Source organism: Monodelphis domestica, chromosome 4 (assembly GCF_027887165.1).
Source record: "Monodelphis domestica isolate mMonDom1 chromosome 4, mMonDom1.pri, whole genome shotgun sequence".
In the NCBI taxonomy this organism is placed as follows: Eukaryota; Metazoa; Chordata; class Mammalia; order Didelphimorphia; family Didelphidae; genus Monodelphis; species Monodelphis domestica.
The window spans coordinates 416,169,287-416,184,214 of NC_077230.1; the positions used below are offsets into that span (position 1 = coordinate 416,169,287).

The following is a 14,928-nucleotide window of genomic DNA, read 5'->3' on the forward strand; positions in this document are numbered from 1 at the left end:
TTTCCCACCAAGGTAGCACAATGGATAGAATACCAGGCCAGGAGTCAGGAAGATTCAACTGGCCCCAAATGGGACCTGGGCTTTGCCTCAGTTTCCTCATCTGTCAAATAAACTGGAAAAGGACATAGCAAAGTACTCTAGTATTTTTGCCAGGAAAACCCCAAATGGGGTCACAGAGAACTGGATGAGACTGAAGAGCAGCAGCAGATCCATTATCCTATCAGGCACTCCTCCTCTGAAGCATCTGTCTCCCTGCCAGGATGGCTGGGAGGCTCCAAGGAGATAATGGGAGCCAAGCCATGCAGACCTTGCCGTTTGGGGGCATGCAAGCATACCTGGAGTGCATGGTATGTGGCAGGAGCTTGGCAGGCGGTGCTGGGAGCTTGGGGGGTTTTAACCCCTACTTTCTGTCCTAGTGACAGCTTTAAGATAGAAGGGCAGGGCAGCTAGGCAGCACCACGGAGAGAGCATCAGGCCTGGAGTCCGGAGGACCCAAATCTGACCTCAGGCACTTCTCAGTTGTGTGGCCCTGGACAAGTGTCATTTAACCCTAACTGCCTAGGCAGGCAGCAGAAGGAAAACTGCCATAGAAGACATCTTGAAATAGTGAGGATGTGTCTCACCCTTACCTTTCTCTCTGTCTCTTCTCTCTCTTTCTCTCTCCCCTTCTCCTCTCTGTCTTTTTTCTCTGTCTCCCTCTCCTCTCTCTATCTCTCTTTGCCTTTCTCTCTCTCCTCTCCTTCTCTCTCTTTTTTCTGTCTCCCTTTCCCTCTTCTCTCCTCTTTCTTCCTTTCTTTTTCTTTCTTTCCCTTCCTTTCCCAGCTTTCTTCCTCTTTCTTTCCCTCTCCCTCCCTCTGTCTCTCTCCTCTTTCTCCCTTCCTTTCTCATTCTTTTCCTCATTCCCTCTCCTCTTTCTTTCTCTCCCTGTCCCTCCATCTGTGCTTTGTCTCTATCTTCCTTTTCTTCCTTCCATTCTCTTTCTTCCCCTTCCTCCCTCCTTCTCTCCCTTTTCTTCTTCTCTTTCTCCTTTTTCTTCTTTCCCTCTCCCTCCCTATGTCCCTCTCTGCTCTCTCTCCCTTTTCTCCCTTCCTTCTCCCTCCCTATGTCCCTCTCTGCTCTCTCTCCCTTTTCTCACTTCCTTTCTCATTCTTTTCCTCACTCCCTCTCCTCTTTCTTTCTCTCCCTCTCCCTCCATCTGCCCTCTGTCTCTATCTTCCTTTTCTTCCTTCCATTCTTTTTCTTCCCCTTCCTCCCTCCTTCTCTCCCTTTTCTTCTTCTGTCTTTTTCCTTTTCCTTCTTTCCTTCTCCCTCCCTCTGTCTCTCTTTCTCTTCTCTCTCTCCCCTTTCTCCCTTCCCAGCTCGTTCCTTCCCTCCCTCTCTCCCCTTTCCTCTTCCTTCTTTCTTTCCCTCTCTTCCTCCCTCTGTCTCTGTCTCCCTCTCTGTCTGTCTTTCTCCCAAGTCCTCCAGACTCCAGGTCTGATGCTCTATCCACTATACTACCTAGCCATCCAAGGTGCCAGATTCTTCGGACCCATGGACCTACTTGGACCTACCTCTGGGCTGCCACCACCAACCAAGCCCCAAATTCTTTTTGCTGAAGGTTAAAAAGAAATCCTCGTTCTAGCAGGGATTAAAGCCTCCCTGGGGGCAGAATCAGCTGGGAGATAAATATTTATTAAGCACTTTCTACAAGGCCAGCTCAGTGCTAAAAGGGAGGAATACAAACACACAAAAAAAAAAAAGCCCGTCCCTGCCCTTGAGGAGTTTACAATCTAAAGCAGAAAGACAATCCAGAAAGGGAAGCTGAAATGGGGCAGGAAGGGGGAGGGGACAGCCTGGGAAGGTCTCTACCCACAGGGAGTGGGGGAGAAGTCCGCCAGAGAAGCCCCACAGTAGTGCTGCCAGGTGAGAGAGGAAGAGCAGAGGTTGTGAACTAAGCTCCCTCCCTCCTTAAACAGAAGTGTGGGAGTTCATGGCCCCACTCTCCAATCAGAGGGATGCTGAGGACATCTTGCTGGTTGAAGGGATCTCCCCAATAAATAAGCTTCCCGGGGCCCTGGGGGAGACTCGAGAGAAGTCCTACAGTAGGGTGAGAAATGAGGTGCTCAGCGACACCTGGATTTCCTGCGCAACCCCCCTCCCAGCTTTCTACCCAAAAGGTTCTCAGCAAGATGGGCAAGAACCTAAAAAGCACAGTCTTTCTCTATTAGGAAGCCCCATCCCTGGGGGAGGGCTGGAAGGAACTCAGTCAAGGAAGCTGATTGTTAAATTTTCTGAGGGATCATTTGCTCTTGGAAATATACAAACCAAGCTGGAGTTTATTGTTTTGCTGATTGGCTACACCCAAGGAAACAAAGAGGGAAATGTTAATGGTGCAGATTAAACTTCAAAGTGAAGAGGTATCCTTTTTTCTTCTGGGAGGTTCTGCAATAAACTAACATTCACCCGCCCTTCCCGGGCCATTCCCCAAATAATATGTCATCTCTGCATAAAGGTTTAGAGCTTTAAAAGTCTTTATTCCAGGGACCCCAAACATCATTCATTTGCATGAGGGAGAGAAGGAGGAAACAGACACTTCTCTTCCCATCCCTGGAGAGCCTTTGGAATTGGAGGTAGGAGATGGAAGTGGCCAAAGCCACCCCCATCCTAGGGCATTAGCTACTGCTGAGAGGCAACCAGTATTTAAGCAGCTACTATGTGTCAGGTATAGGGCCAGGCACTAAGAATACAAAACCAAATGGCTAACAGCCTCTTCGTTCTCTACATGTACATGTGCATACATACATATATCCATACATGTGTTATATATGTCTGTGTGTGCTCATACGTGTTTAAGGGGAGCAGAGTCTTCCGTACCATCACCCCACCCATAACATTGACCCAGGCACCTCTACTGAGTCTCTCAGTCAATCAGAAGTGTGGCCAAATCTTTGATGTTTCTCCTGAATTAATCAAAGATAGAATTCAGGCATCCACCAGTCCATCAGTTTGGGAGGAAGGAAGGGCTTCCATCTAGAATGTTTCCTTTGGGGCAGCTGGGTGGCTCAGTGGATGGAGAGCCAAGCCCAAAGATGGGAGGTCCTGGGTTCAAATCTCACCTCAGATACTTCCCAGCTGGGTGACCCTGGGCAAGTCACTTCACCCCCATTGTCTAGCCTTACCACTCTTCTGCCTTGGAACCATACATAGAATTGATTCTAAGACAGAAGGTGAGGGTTACGTCAACATGGAATCTAGAAACCCCAAACTTGTAGCCTAGTAAGATCTGATGAACCCCAAGTTTTAGGGCTAACTTATAAGATGGAGACCCCAAAGCTTGTCCTTTTTCCCAGTTCCCCAGAGAATCCACCCTGAGGGGAATCCCAGGCTAGCAGTTTCAGACTGAATAATGGACTCTAAGGTAAAGACAATCCACTTGAGGTGGAGGCTAAGCCTAAACTAAGTGACTCCAGAAGCTTCTCCCACTGTATCACACCCTCCTTTCGAAGATCCGAATTCAGGACCTTCAGCTTGACTGACCAGCTGCCTACCGCGCTAAAGAACTTGGAATAAGGACAAACTTTGGGGTCTCCAATTTACAAGCCAGTCCTGAAACTTGGGGTTCATCAGATCTTACCAGGCTACAAGTTTGGGGTTCCTAGATTCCACATTGGCAACAGTTACAAAAGTAACAATAATAGAAGGCTTCCTTTTCCCCTTTTCATCTTTAAGCCCTCACTTTCTGGCTTAGAATCAATACTAAGGATCATTACCAAGGCCTTTGAGCACGAAGAACTAGGCAATTAGGGTTAAGTGACTTGCCCAGGGTCACCCTGCTAGGAAGCATCCACCTAGCTGCCCTTTTCCCATTTCATATTAAAATATCCATGTTTGTTGAGTTTCCCAGTTCATAATAAAACAAAAAATTTGTAAAGAATTCAGTTTGATTTAATAAGCATTTCTTGATTCAAATCCACATAATTAATTAATAAGCAGTGGCTCCCAGCCTGCCACAGACCATTAGCCTCTGGTCTTCTGAGGGGAGCAGTAAGTAGATCAGAGGTCCACAAATTTGGAAAAGAAAAAAAATTACAGTTTTATTCCACAAACACATAACTGAAATTTAGCATTTCTTTCCACTCTTTCAAAACGTTTATCAGTCACTTTACTAGCCAGGTGACCCTGGACAAGTCACTTCACCAGTTCCTCTGCCATTTATTGTTGCTGAGTCATGTCTGACTCTTCCAGAGACCCATGTGGGGTTCTCTTGACAAGGATAGTGGAGTGAGTTTTTTTTTTCAAGCGGAGAAATCTGTATTCACCCTCAAAGTATAGGTGCTAGGTGCTATTTGACATTCCTTTCCCAAGAGCCCCAGTGACATCACCGGGGTGATGTCTAGACTTGCTCATGAATCAGATTAAAGTGAGCCTGAATGGCACACTGCCTCTTCCAGAGTCATTCAAATCCAGTGGCAAGGTCTGGTCAGGGGACTTGGCCACAGTCACTCAGCTCTTAGGGGAAGCCAGATTGAATGAAAGCCTAATGGTAGGGAATACAAATAGAAGGCGGTGGCCTGCCCTCAGGTCCCTTCCATGCATTCTACTGTGGGATCCTTCCTGGATACAGATTCTCACAAAAATACAAAGGGAAAACTGTGAAGAGCTGGAGAATACAAAAGGTAGTAGGGAACACCTAGATGAAAACCAGAGCCCTGGGACAATGGGAGAGCAGCCCAGGAGGGCTGACCCTAAGGCATGGGGGGCTAGAGAGTCGCTAGGAACCCTGGGACAATGAGGGGAAGTTACCAGCCCAGTGGGACCCCTAAGGCAATGGGAGAGGATAATGGCTCTGGCCAAAACCCTGGCTAGGGGTGCTTTGGACATCCCAGGAAAGAAAAGGTTCAGGGGGGTATCAAGATGACTTTAGAGGACTCCAGTCAGGAACACGGGATCCTCTGATCAGCTGGGTGACCCCGAACAAATCTTTTCACGTTTCTCAGACTCACTTTCCCCATCTGTAAAATGGGAAGAATAAAAATAGCGCCCCCTTCCCGAGATTCAGTGAGACAATGTTTAAGGTGATAGAGAGAAGTTTTCAGAAGAAATCATAACGATCTAGAGTTATATGAAAAAAAGGTTCTAAATCATTGGGGTTTTTTGCAAGTCTTTACCTTCCATCTTATTGGTTCCAAGGCAGAAGAAGTAAGGGGTAGGCAATGGCTTGCCCAGGGTCACCCACCTGGGAAGTGTCCATGGTCAAATTTGAACCCAGGACCCGACTGTCCATCCACTGAACCAGCCAGCTGTCCCAAAGACATGATTATTCTGATCAATTCAATGATCTGAGATGATTCCAAAAGACCCAGATGAATCTCTCTGCCTCCAGAGAGAGAACTAATTGATAAGCTCAGAATTCAGACTGGAGCATCATTTTCTAAGGGTTTTTTTCCCATACATTTTGCATGATTTCACCCATGTAATTGATGTCATTTGCCTGCCTTCTCAGTAGGAGGCAGGAGTAAGAAAATTTGGAACGAAAAACTTAAAAAGAAAAGAATATTAAAAATAATTTTACTTTAAAATACACATTTTGGTCACTCAAAAAAAACTATGTAGATGTTAGCTTTTTTTTGTTTGTTTGTTTGCTTAGAGTAATAGGGAGAGGGCAGCTAGATGGCTCAGTGAATTGAGAGCCAGGTCTAGAGATGGAGGGTCCTGGGTTCAAATCCAACCTCAGACACTGCCTAGCAGTGTGAGCCTGGGCAAGTCACTTAACCCCATTGCCTAGCCCTTAAGGCTCTTCGGCCTTGAGATAAGTGCACAGTATTGATTCTGACAGAAGGTAGGCATTTAAAAAATGAAGATGAGATGAGGGGCCTTCAGGTCGAACTCAGGAGGAGGTCCCTGCTTGTAGAGAGGTCCCTTGGGCCGAGTGGTTCCTAAGCCCAGCTGCTGCAGTCCCCAGAACGACCAGGTGGTGGCACTGCTGGGCTTCTTTAAGAGGCCCTCAGGCTGTGGGCAGCCCCTGGCTCAGAGCCCGGACCACAGCAGGAGGTCCAGAACACTTCCAGCTGCTCCCAGGAAGGGGAGAAACTTCAGCCTGAAGGAGGCCTGGGTGGGGGTCGGAGGCGCCTTTCAAACAGCGCCCCCTCCCCCAAGTTGGCACAGGCGTCTCCTGGTGTGGGAGTGTGGCGTTCCCACACCTCAGCCCCTCAGCGGCTTGGGACAAGCCCCTCCTCCTCTCTGGACCTCAGTTTCCTCCTCTGTCAAATGAGGGAGTTAAACTAGATGGTGAGGGCCATGGAGGGGGCGGTCCTGGAAGCTGCAGGGGACATAGGGGGTCCTACCCCCATATGGGGGCTCCTCCGGACAGTGGCCGACCCCTCTTACCCCAGCAAAGGCGGTGGTCTCCCCCCCCCAAACAGTGGCTCTTAGGGGTGGACCGTGGGTGTCCTCTCTCTAGGGCATGGGACAGGTGGTCCCCCTTTGAGATCGGGGGCTCTCCGGGGTGGCGGGGGCCATCTTTAGATAGGGGTCTCCCTAGGGCGCAGGAGACAGCTCTCCAAAGGAGCAGGGTGGGGGTCTCTCCAGGGAGGCCATCTTTAGACAGGAGGTCTCCCCTGGACAGGGCCTGATCCCCAAGAGTTGGGGGATCTTGGGTGGCCAAAGGTTAAAGAACCCGGCTCCAGACCCTGATCGAAGTTGGAATTCTGCACCCCTCCCCCCGGGGACAGGCTGCTGGGGGGATGGGTGTGCGGGGGCTGGGATCCCTGGGGAAGTCGGACCCTGGGCTAGGTTCGGGTGTCCCCAGTAGGCAGCTGCCCTGGCCGGGACCTGGCGGGCCGGGCCGGCTCCCTGGGCAGGGCCGGGGAGGGGGAGGGGGACCGCGGGAGGCCTGGAGGGGGCGGGGTTTTCCCAGGCTCGGCTCGCTGGCCTCTCTCCCCGAGGCTGGACCCAGGCGGGGCGGGCTGGGGCGGGACGCGCGGCTGCTTCGCGGCGCGCGGGGCCCGGGGCGCCTTGGCACGTGCTCCTGGGGACAGGGAGCCGGGCGGGGGCGGGGGCCGAGCGCGCGTCGCGCCCGCCCCCGCGCTCCCTGGCCAGACCTCAGATCAGCCGGCTGATTGACAGCCCAGCCCCAACCAGCCAATCAGAGTGGGCACGCCCAGCCCCGCGCGCGCCCATTGGGTTACCCGCGTGGGCCAGGCGCAGCCGCTTCGCGTGCCTGAGCTGCTGTGGCCACAGCTGGAGGAGCCTGGGCCGCGCCGGGGCTCTGGGAGACTCAGGGGTTCCCCTGGCCGGGCCCACGCACTCAGCCGCCTCTCTGGGCTGGTTCTGCACGCCATGCTCGGAGGATGCGCAGTTGGCATTGCCCATAAGGTGGTAACACCATTGTTGCTAATCATCTTAAAAGCAGTTGATCATTTACGGAGCATTTCAGACTTTACATTTAGGCATTCCCCTCTGAACCTTACTTTCCAGGGAGCTGTGCGGCCGATATTCTTGAGATGACCCCCCACTTTACAGAGAGGGAAACTGAGGCTCGGAGCAGTTAATGACTCGTCCAAGGTCTCAGCTAAGTGTGGGGCAGATCAGAGCCAGGTCGTTCCTAGCACCGCATTAGAGGTCAGAACGGCCAGCACCTTTATTTTTGCGAAAAGGAGGGGGCGGGTTAGGGTTCCCTGCCCTCAGGGGACTTCGAGTCAAGTTAGGAAGACAAAAGGAAGAACTTCGTTTTCTTGGGAGTAGGCAGCCCCCTCCAGGGGTGATTCAATTGTGCTTCTAGGCTGGAATCCGGGGCTGGGCTCCGAGCGCTGGGAGTAAAAAGCCACGTGGGCGAAGAAAGGCTAACCATGAGATAATCGATCACGAACAGCCCCGGCTCTGGGTCAGGTGAGGAGATTCCAATACAAAATCAAGATAGGCCCTCCCCTCAGGGAGCCTACTTTCCCGAAGAATGGTCAAAGAGGGCCTGGGTCTGCCCCAAGAACTCTCCCGCTCCCAAGCCTTGCTTGGGATTCAGAGAAGTTCCACTCACTCACCATGGGTCACTCAGAAATTGGACTCAGGACTTCACTTCTTCCAGGTTTAACCCTCTACCACCTCTGCCACGCAGTTTCTAGGAAAACTAGCTTCGTTCATCCAATCGGCATTTATTAGGCAACTACTGTATGCAAAGCTCTCTAATGAGCAAAAATGGCACCCTCTAATACCTTGTATTCCCCACCAGCACCACCTTTCCCTCCCACAACTCCAATGATGGTTCCTGGTTTTTTCCCATGTGGGGAAACTGGGGCTGAGAACTGCTCTCCCTTGCTAATGAATGAAAGGTGAGGCCAGGACCGGAAATGGTCTTAACTCTCCAAGCCAAAGCTCTTCCAGTTACTGGGGTGAATCTCCTTAGCCTTTAAAACGCTAGGGCTTGTCTCAGCCCCTCTGGGCTTAGTTTTAATCGTTGCCGAATGAATGAATGAATGAATGAATGAATGAATGAATGAATGAATGAATGAATGAATGAATGAATGAATGATGTTCCGGGGCTCTGAGGAGCTCTCCTTCTCCCCTCCCTAAAGCATGGGATGCTTCTCCCTCCTACCTGTAGCCTTGTCAGCGCCAGCTCCCCTAAGCAGGCTGTAAGATTCCCAACAGGGATAGTCTGTCTCTGTCTCCCCCTGGGCTGCTACCAGGCTAGGGCCTGCCTGGGCTTACCAAATGAATGGGCTGAAAAGCCGGTTGAGGAGTTCGGATTTAAGTGGTAATTAATGGACTGCGAGAGCGGGAAGAGCCTTGAGAAAGCAGGGACAAAGACTGTCCAAGGAGGCCTGGGCGTTGGCGGACAGCAAGTAGAGAAGAGAGCATCTGGACACTGTTGCAACTGGCCAGAGGCTAGAGGTGAGGCGGCCAGTAGAGACCGAGACAGCCCGGGTCAAGCCGCCACCGCCACCGTGGAGTGTCTGGGAGAGGAGCTCAGACTGGGGAGGTGGAGACTGGAGGGTTATTGCCAAAGGCTTGAAGCTGGGAAAGGGCAGTAACCCCCTTCCCTTAAACGAGGGGTATCCCCCTCCCCACCCCCAGCCCAGGAGGCATTTATCGAGTGCCTATTGTATACCTAGGCTGCGGCGAGGGGGAGATCCTAAGTTACAAAGCTGAGATGGACGGGTCTTGCGGTTACCCCAAGGTGGGAGGACTAAGTGGCCCCTTTGGGGAAACCTTGGCGAGCCCATCAAGAACATGCCCTTCACAGCCTTTCCAGGGCCTCTGCCGGTGCCAGGCGCCGAGGGCGAGCTCGGCTGGCCAGATCCAGGAGCCCTCCCAGCCCAGGCCTCTCGGGACAAGAAAACAGAGAGTCAGCCAAGCAGCTCTCTCTCTCCCTGGCCCCGCGCCCAGCCCTCGGGCGGTGGGTCCAGCAGGCGCACCCGCCAGGCGAGCCGCACGCAGGCAGGCAGGCAGGCCGGCTGGCTGGGTGGGTGGGGAGGTAGGTAGGTGGGAAAGGGAAGGAGAGAGGGAGGGAGCGGCGCGTCGGGGAACTGCTCCCCCTCCCTTTCTCCCTCCCTTCCTCCCTCCCCAGTGCACCATCCCGGAGAGGCGGCCGCCTGCCTCCAGCGCCCCGGGCCCTTCCTTTTGTCCGCTGTCCCCGACCTCCGGCTGCACGGGGGGAAGGGGGGAGGCCAGCGCGTGACTGACAGCTCGCGGGGGCGGCGGCCAATCGCGGGCCTGCCTGGGGCTCCCGGGAGGCGAGGCGGACAGCCCATTGGCTGGCGCGAGTGTGGGAAAGAATGCAGAGCGGGTTTCACACGAATGGGTGGCGGCGGCGGCGGCGCAGGCATAAATACAGGCTGCGGCGGCGGGAGCGGGCGCAGCGCGACAGAGCGCGGCACTGAGAGTACGGTCTTCCCGCTCACTGTTCTGACTCCAGGGCTGGGAAGAAACCAGGAGGGTGGGCAGAAGGGCAGGCAAGGCAAGGCAGGAGGGCGCCGGGCTAGACGTGGAGGCAGCCAGCAGGACTCACGCCAGCCAGCCAGCCGGAGCAGACCGGCCACGCGGGCTTCACAGCCCAGCACGCAACCCAGACTGTCCAGAGCCAAGACTCGGGATCCGGGCCGGAGTAGCCCCTCACTCCGCCCCGCCTTCCTCTCCTTCGCTACCGCAAGTTCCAAGCAGCCGTCGCCGGCCACCGAAACCTGAGCGGCCTTCCCCCCTGGCCCACTAGGTGTATCTGGCGATCTCGGGCCGAAGCGAACCGGAGTTTTGTCTCGCTTCTTCCTACGATGCCGGCGGACACTTTGGAGAAGCCGAGGGCCTCTCCCCTGGCTGGAGCACCGGCCAGCGCCAGCCAGACCCCGGACAAACCCAAGAGCGCCAGTGAGCACCGCAAGGTAAGGGCCGGGGGTCTCGGGGCCGGAGGTGCTAGTGCTAGGCAATGCCCAGCTCCGAAGGTGGCCGTAGGCTGATGCCAATCTTCCCTCTTATCTCTGCAGTCGTCCAAGCCCATCATGGAGAAGCGGCGGCGGGCTCGGATCAATGAGAGTTTGGGTCAGCTCAAGACGCTCATCCTGGACGCACTAAAGAAAGATGTAAGTGTGAGGGAGGGCGCCGGGAGGGGACGCCGGGGGCCTTGCTGCCCGAGTCGTGGGCACTGGCTGGAGCCCAGCACATCCGCTTCATCTGCATACCCATACCCTCTGTTCCCCAGAGCTCCCGCCACTCCAAGCTCGAAAAGGCCGACATCCTGGAGATGACCGTCAAGCATCTGCGGAGCCTGCAGAGGGTCCAGGTGACAGGTGAGGCTGCCCCACCACCACCTCCCGGCTGTGCCGGAGCGGGTTCGAGGGGTTCGCGAGTGGGCTCTGGTGCCCGCCAACACCCCCCTCACCCTGTCTATTTCCTCCTCTCAGCTGCCCTCAGCGGTGACCCCAGCGTCCTGGGCAAATACCGGGCCGGCTTCAACGAATGCATGAACGAGGTGACCCGCTTCTTGTCCTCCTGTGACGGGGTCACTTCGGACGTGCGCTCCCGCCTCCTCAGCCACCTCGCCGCCTGCCTTAACCAGCTGGGACCCGTGCGCTACTCCCCACCCGGAGTCGTCCAGCCCCCACATCTGGCTCAGCCGCTGCACGTCCAGCTGCCCGGGGCCCCGACTGCCGCCTCCGCCGCCCAGTGCAAGCTGAGCCCGGCCGGAGCCCTGTCGCCCAAAGTGTACGGCGGCTTCCACCTGGTGCCCGCCCCCGACGGCCAGGCTGTGGCTTTTCTCATCCCCAACCCCGCCTTCGGGCCTGGCCCGGGCTCTCTGCTCCCCACCTATCCCAGCGCCGCCGCAGCCGGAGGGGGACCAGCCTCCGGGGGGGCCCTGGCAGGCGCCCCGCCTCCCCCCGCAGGGGCCGGCAGCGCTACGGGCTCCCCGGTGCACGGCCTCACCTCCCTGGCGGGCAGCGGGCCGCGGGCGGGCAGTCCCGCGGAGGACAGATGCGAACCGGTCTGGAGGCCGTGGTGAGCGGGACCGGACTTGGCTGCGGTGCCCTTCCCGAAGAGGAAGAAGGGGAGGGAGGGAGCCTCCCTTACAATTTAGTTCCGTTTTATGGGACGCCCGAGTGTTTCAGGCAGACGAGCCTTATTTATTTCCACAGGCTGGATCCCCGCGTCCAAGCGGGTCTTGTTGGTAGCGCTGATGGTTTTTACATAAAAAATACCTTCTTGAAAACTTGGCCCTGTCCCTGGTGTTTGTAACCGCCGCCAGCCGCCTGGGGCTCGCGCTCCGCGGCTTGTTTGGGGGCTCGAGCCGCAGCCTGAGCCCTGTTCAATAAATCCATTCCTCTGGCTGAACCTGCCTCCAGCTGGGTATGGGGGGGAGGGGGTGACAAAGGGAGGCGAGATGCCGCTTCTGGGGATCGCCGGCCTGACCTCTTCCCGCCACCTTTCCCTTGCCCCGCCCCCTGCCCGCCTCCAGAAAGTGGGATTGGTGGAGGGGCCTCCGCGCGGTGCAGGGGCGAGGGGTGGGAAACCGAGAGCGGGGCTTTGCACCCCCTGGAAAAATAAAGGGACTCGAGAGGCTTTGTACCCAACGCAGCTTCCTGCTTAAAAAAATCAATGATTCGAACCCCAGCTGAGGGGCGGGGCCGGGCCAGGCACCATTGATCCATTTCCCCAGCTTAATTGCTGCTCCGGATGGTCCCAAGTCCACTGGGAAGGAGGGGGGAGGGAGGGGCACTGAACTTGCCTTGCTGTAGGCTTCAGCTTCTCCGCTGACTCACCCCTCCTGGGGCACACGGGAAAGTTGGAGGCCATAAAGCAGTGATTTGCCCAAGGTCAATAAGTCGGGCTCCCCTGAGCTCTGACCCACACAGGGTCCCCGAAATCTCTGCCTGGGGCTGGAAAGCAGGCCTGGGCTGGACAGAGACAGCATCTCCTTAAAAGCCCCAGGAAGCCAGGACCTGCAGGGAGCCTGGATAGAGCCTGTTGGCCATCGCCTGGAGATAGTGGGGTCCTTCCTCACTCAAGAGATACTGGGGTGCTTCCTCACTTACCCAGAGATAGTGGGGTGCTTCCTCACTTACCCAGAGATACTGGGGTGCTTCCTCACTTACCCAGAGATAGTGGGGGTGCTTCCTCACTTTCCTGGAGATATCAGACTCCTTCCTCAATTACCCAGAGATAGTGGGGGTGCTTCCTCACTTGCCTGGAGATATCAGACTCCTTCCTCAATTACCCAGAGATAGTGGGGGTGCTTCCTCACTTACCCAGAGATACTGGGGTGCTTTCTCACTTACCCAGAGATAGTGGGGGTGCTTCCTCACTTACCCAGAGATACTGGGGTGCTTTCTCACTTACCCAGAGATAGTGGGGGTGCTTCTGGGGTGCTTTCCCACTTACCCAGAGATACTGGGAGTGCTTCCTCACTTGCCTAGAGATAGTGGGGGTGCTTCCTCACTTGCCTGGAGATATCAGACTCCTTCCTCAATTACCCAGAGATAGTGGGGTGCTTTCTCACTTACCCAGAGATGCTAGGAGTGCTTCCTCACTTGCCTAGAGATAGTGGGGGTACTTCCTCACTTGCCTGGAGATATCAGACTCCTTCCTCAATTACCCAGAGATAGTGGGGGTGCTTCCTCACTTACCCAGAGATACTGGGGTGCTTTCTCACTTACCCAGAGATAGTGGGGGTGCTTCCTCACTTACCCAGAGATACTGGGGTGCTTTCTCACTTACCCAGAGATAGTGGGGGTGCTTCTGGGGTGCTTTCCCACTTACCCAGAGATACTGGGAGTGCTTCCTCACTTGCCTAGAGATAGTGGGGGTGCTTCCTCACTTGCCTGGAGATATCAGACTCCTTCCTCAATTACCCAGAGATAGTGGGGTGCTTTCTCACTTACCCAGAGATGCTGGGAGTGCTTCCTCACTTGCCTAGAGATAGTGGGGGTACTTCCTCACTTACCCAGAGATAGTGGGAGTGCTTCCTCACTTGCCTAGAGATAGTGGGGGTACTTCCTCACTTACCCAGAAATACTGGGGGTGCTTCCTCACTTGCGCACCAATGAAGCCCTAGGGAGGATTCATGAGCAGCTAAGAGGTGGCTCCTGAGAACATACGTACCATGAAAGAGAATGAATAGGCAGGGTGTCTCCCTGGCTTCCTGGGACTGCTTCTTCCAGACAGCAGAACACACACAGGAGATTCAAGGCCCTGGCTCTATGGTGATCTCAGGGTGGGACTCTCAGCATCAAGGAATAAGCAGGCTGAGCTTGGAATGCCTTCCCTCAGCCTTCGAGCCTCCATCCCTCCCCTGTGGGCTGCCCTGTACTGGGGGGGGGGGGGGGTAATTAAGGAGTGGCCAGGTTTGCTTTGGCCTCACACAGAGCTGCCCCGCTCCCCACCTGACCAGGAAAAGGAATGTTAGACCCCAAACCGAGGGGAAGCCTCAGGCCCTGGCTCTCTCTGAGTGGGAATGGGCCCCCCTCAAGAATCCTAATCCCATTTCCCTGCCCCCAGGAGCTTAGCTCCCAGGCTGTGGTCTGGCCCTTGCTGGAGAAGAATTGATTTAGGCCCAGATAAATAGGGCCCCCCTCAGAACCCTTCCTGCTTCCAGATGTGCCTCCATTCCTAGAGATCGCTCTGATTCTGTGACCTTGACTCCTCTTAGGCTGACTAGCTCAAATAGAAATGGGGGCCACTAGGAAGCCATACGGGGTGGCACAATGGGTAGACTGTCAACCCTGGACTTAGGAAGACTCCACATCCTGTGTTCAAATCTGGCCTCAGGCGCTTATTAACTGCATGACCCTGGTGGAGGCACTTAACCTTGTTTGCCTCAGTTTCTTCATCTGTACATTGAGCAGGAGAAGGAAATGGCATCTGCCAAGAAAACCCCAAATGGGGTTCCAGGACATGAGGGTCTCTGCAGGCCACTTATTGACTTAGAAAACTGCACAGTTACCTGATCTCGGTCCTATTGTGCTTTTATTTTACTCAAGATTCCGTGGCAGGTTTATCTGACTGTCTGCTCTATCCAATACAAGGAAAAGCATCTTTTCCCCGGAGATTTCAAGCAGGGGCAATCGCTACTAGGCAAACAGATTGTGCTTAATTTATTACAAGTTACACGGAATAACAAATTTCCATGTAAGTTTTCCAGTTATAGTCAAGGTTATATGATCCAAATTGTCTCCCTTCCTTCTTCCCTCCCTCCCACCTCCCAGAGCTGGCAGTTGGATCTGGGTAGTACATATAGTATCATGGAAAACATTTCCATGATATTCAGTTTTGCAAGAGAATAATTTCTAAAACCCAACATCCGCACCTGACTCCCACACTTCTTCCTCTGGAGGTGGAGAGCACGCTTGGTCCTCAGTCCCTCAACTGTCCTGGATCCATCGATGTCTTGCTGTTGGTAGCTAAGTCTATCACCATCCATCATTCTACCAGTTGTTGCTCCTGTCTACCATGTTCTCCTGGTTCTGC

General features: G+C 54.6%; 1 protein-coding gene across 1 annotated transcript; it reads left to right on the top strand.

Annotated features, from left to right (window-relative positions):
• Window positions 1-10,217: 10,217 nt before the first annotated feature.
• HES4 (hes family bHLH transcription factor 4) lies at window positions 10,218-11,674 on the top strand. The gene is made up of 4 exons (XM_007506341.2): window positions 10,218-10,352; window positions 10,455-10,550; window positions 10,670-10,757; window positions 10,872-11,674. Exons 1-4 carry the CDS (start codon window positions 10,245-10,247, stop codon window positions 11,465-11,467), a joined length of 888 nt encoding a protein of 295 aa, XP_007506403.1. The 5' UTR covers window positions 10,218-10,244; the 3' UTR covers window positions 11,468-11,674.
• The last annotated feature ends 3,254 nt before the right edge of the window (window positions 11,675-14,928 follow it).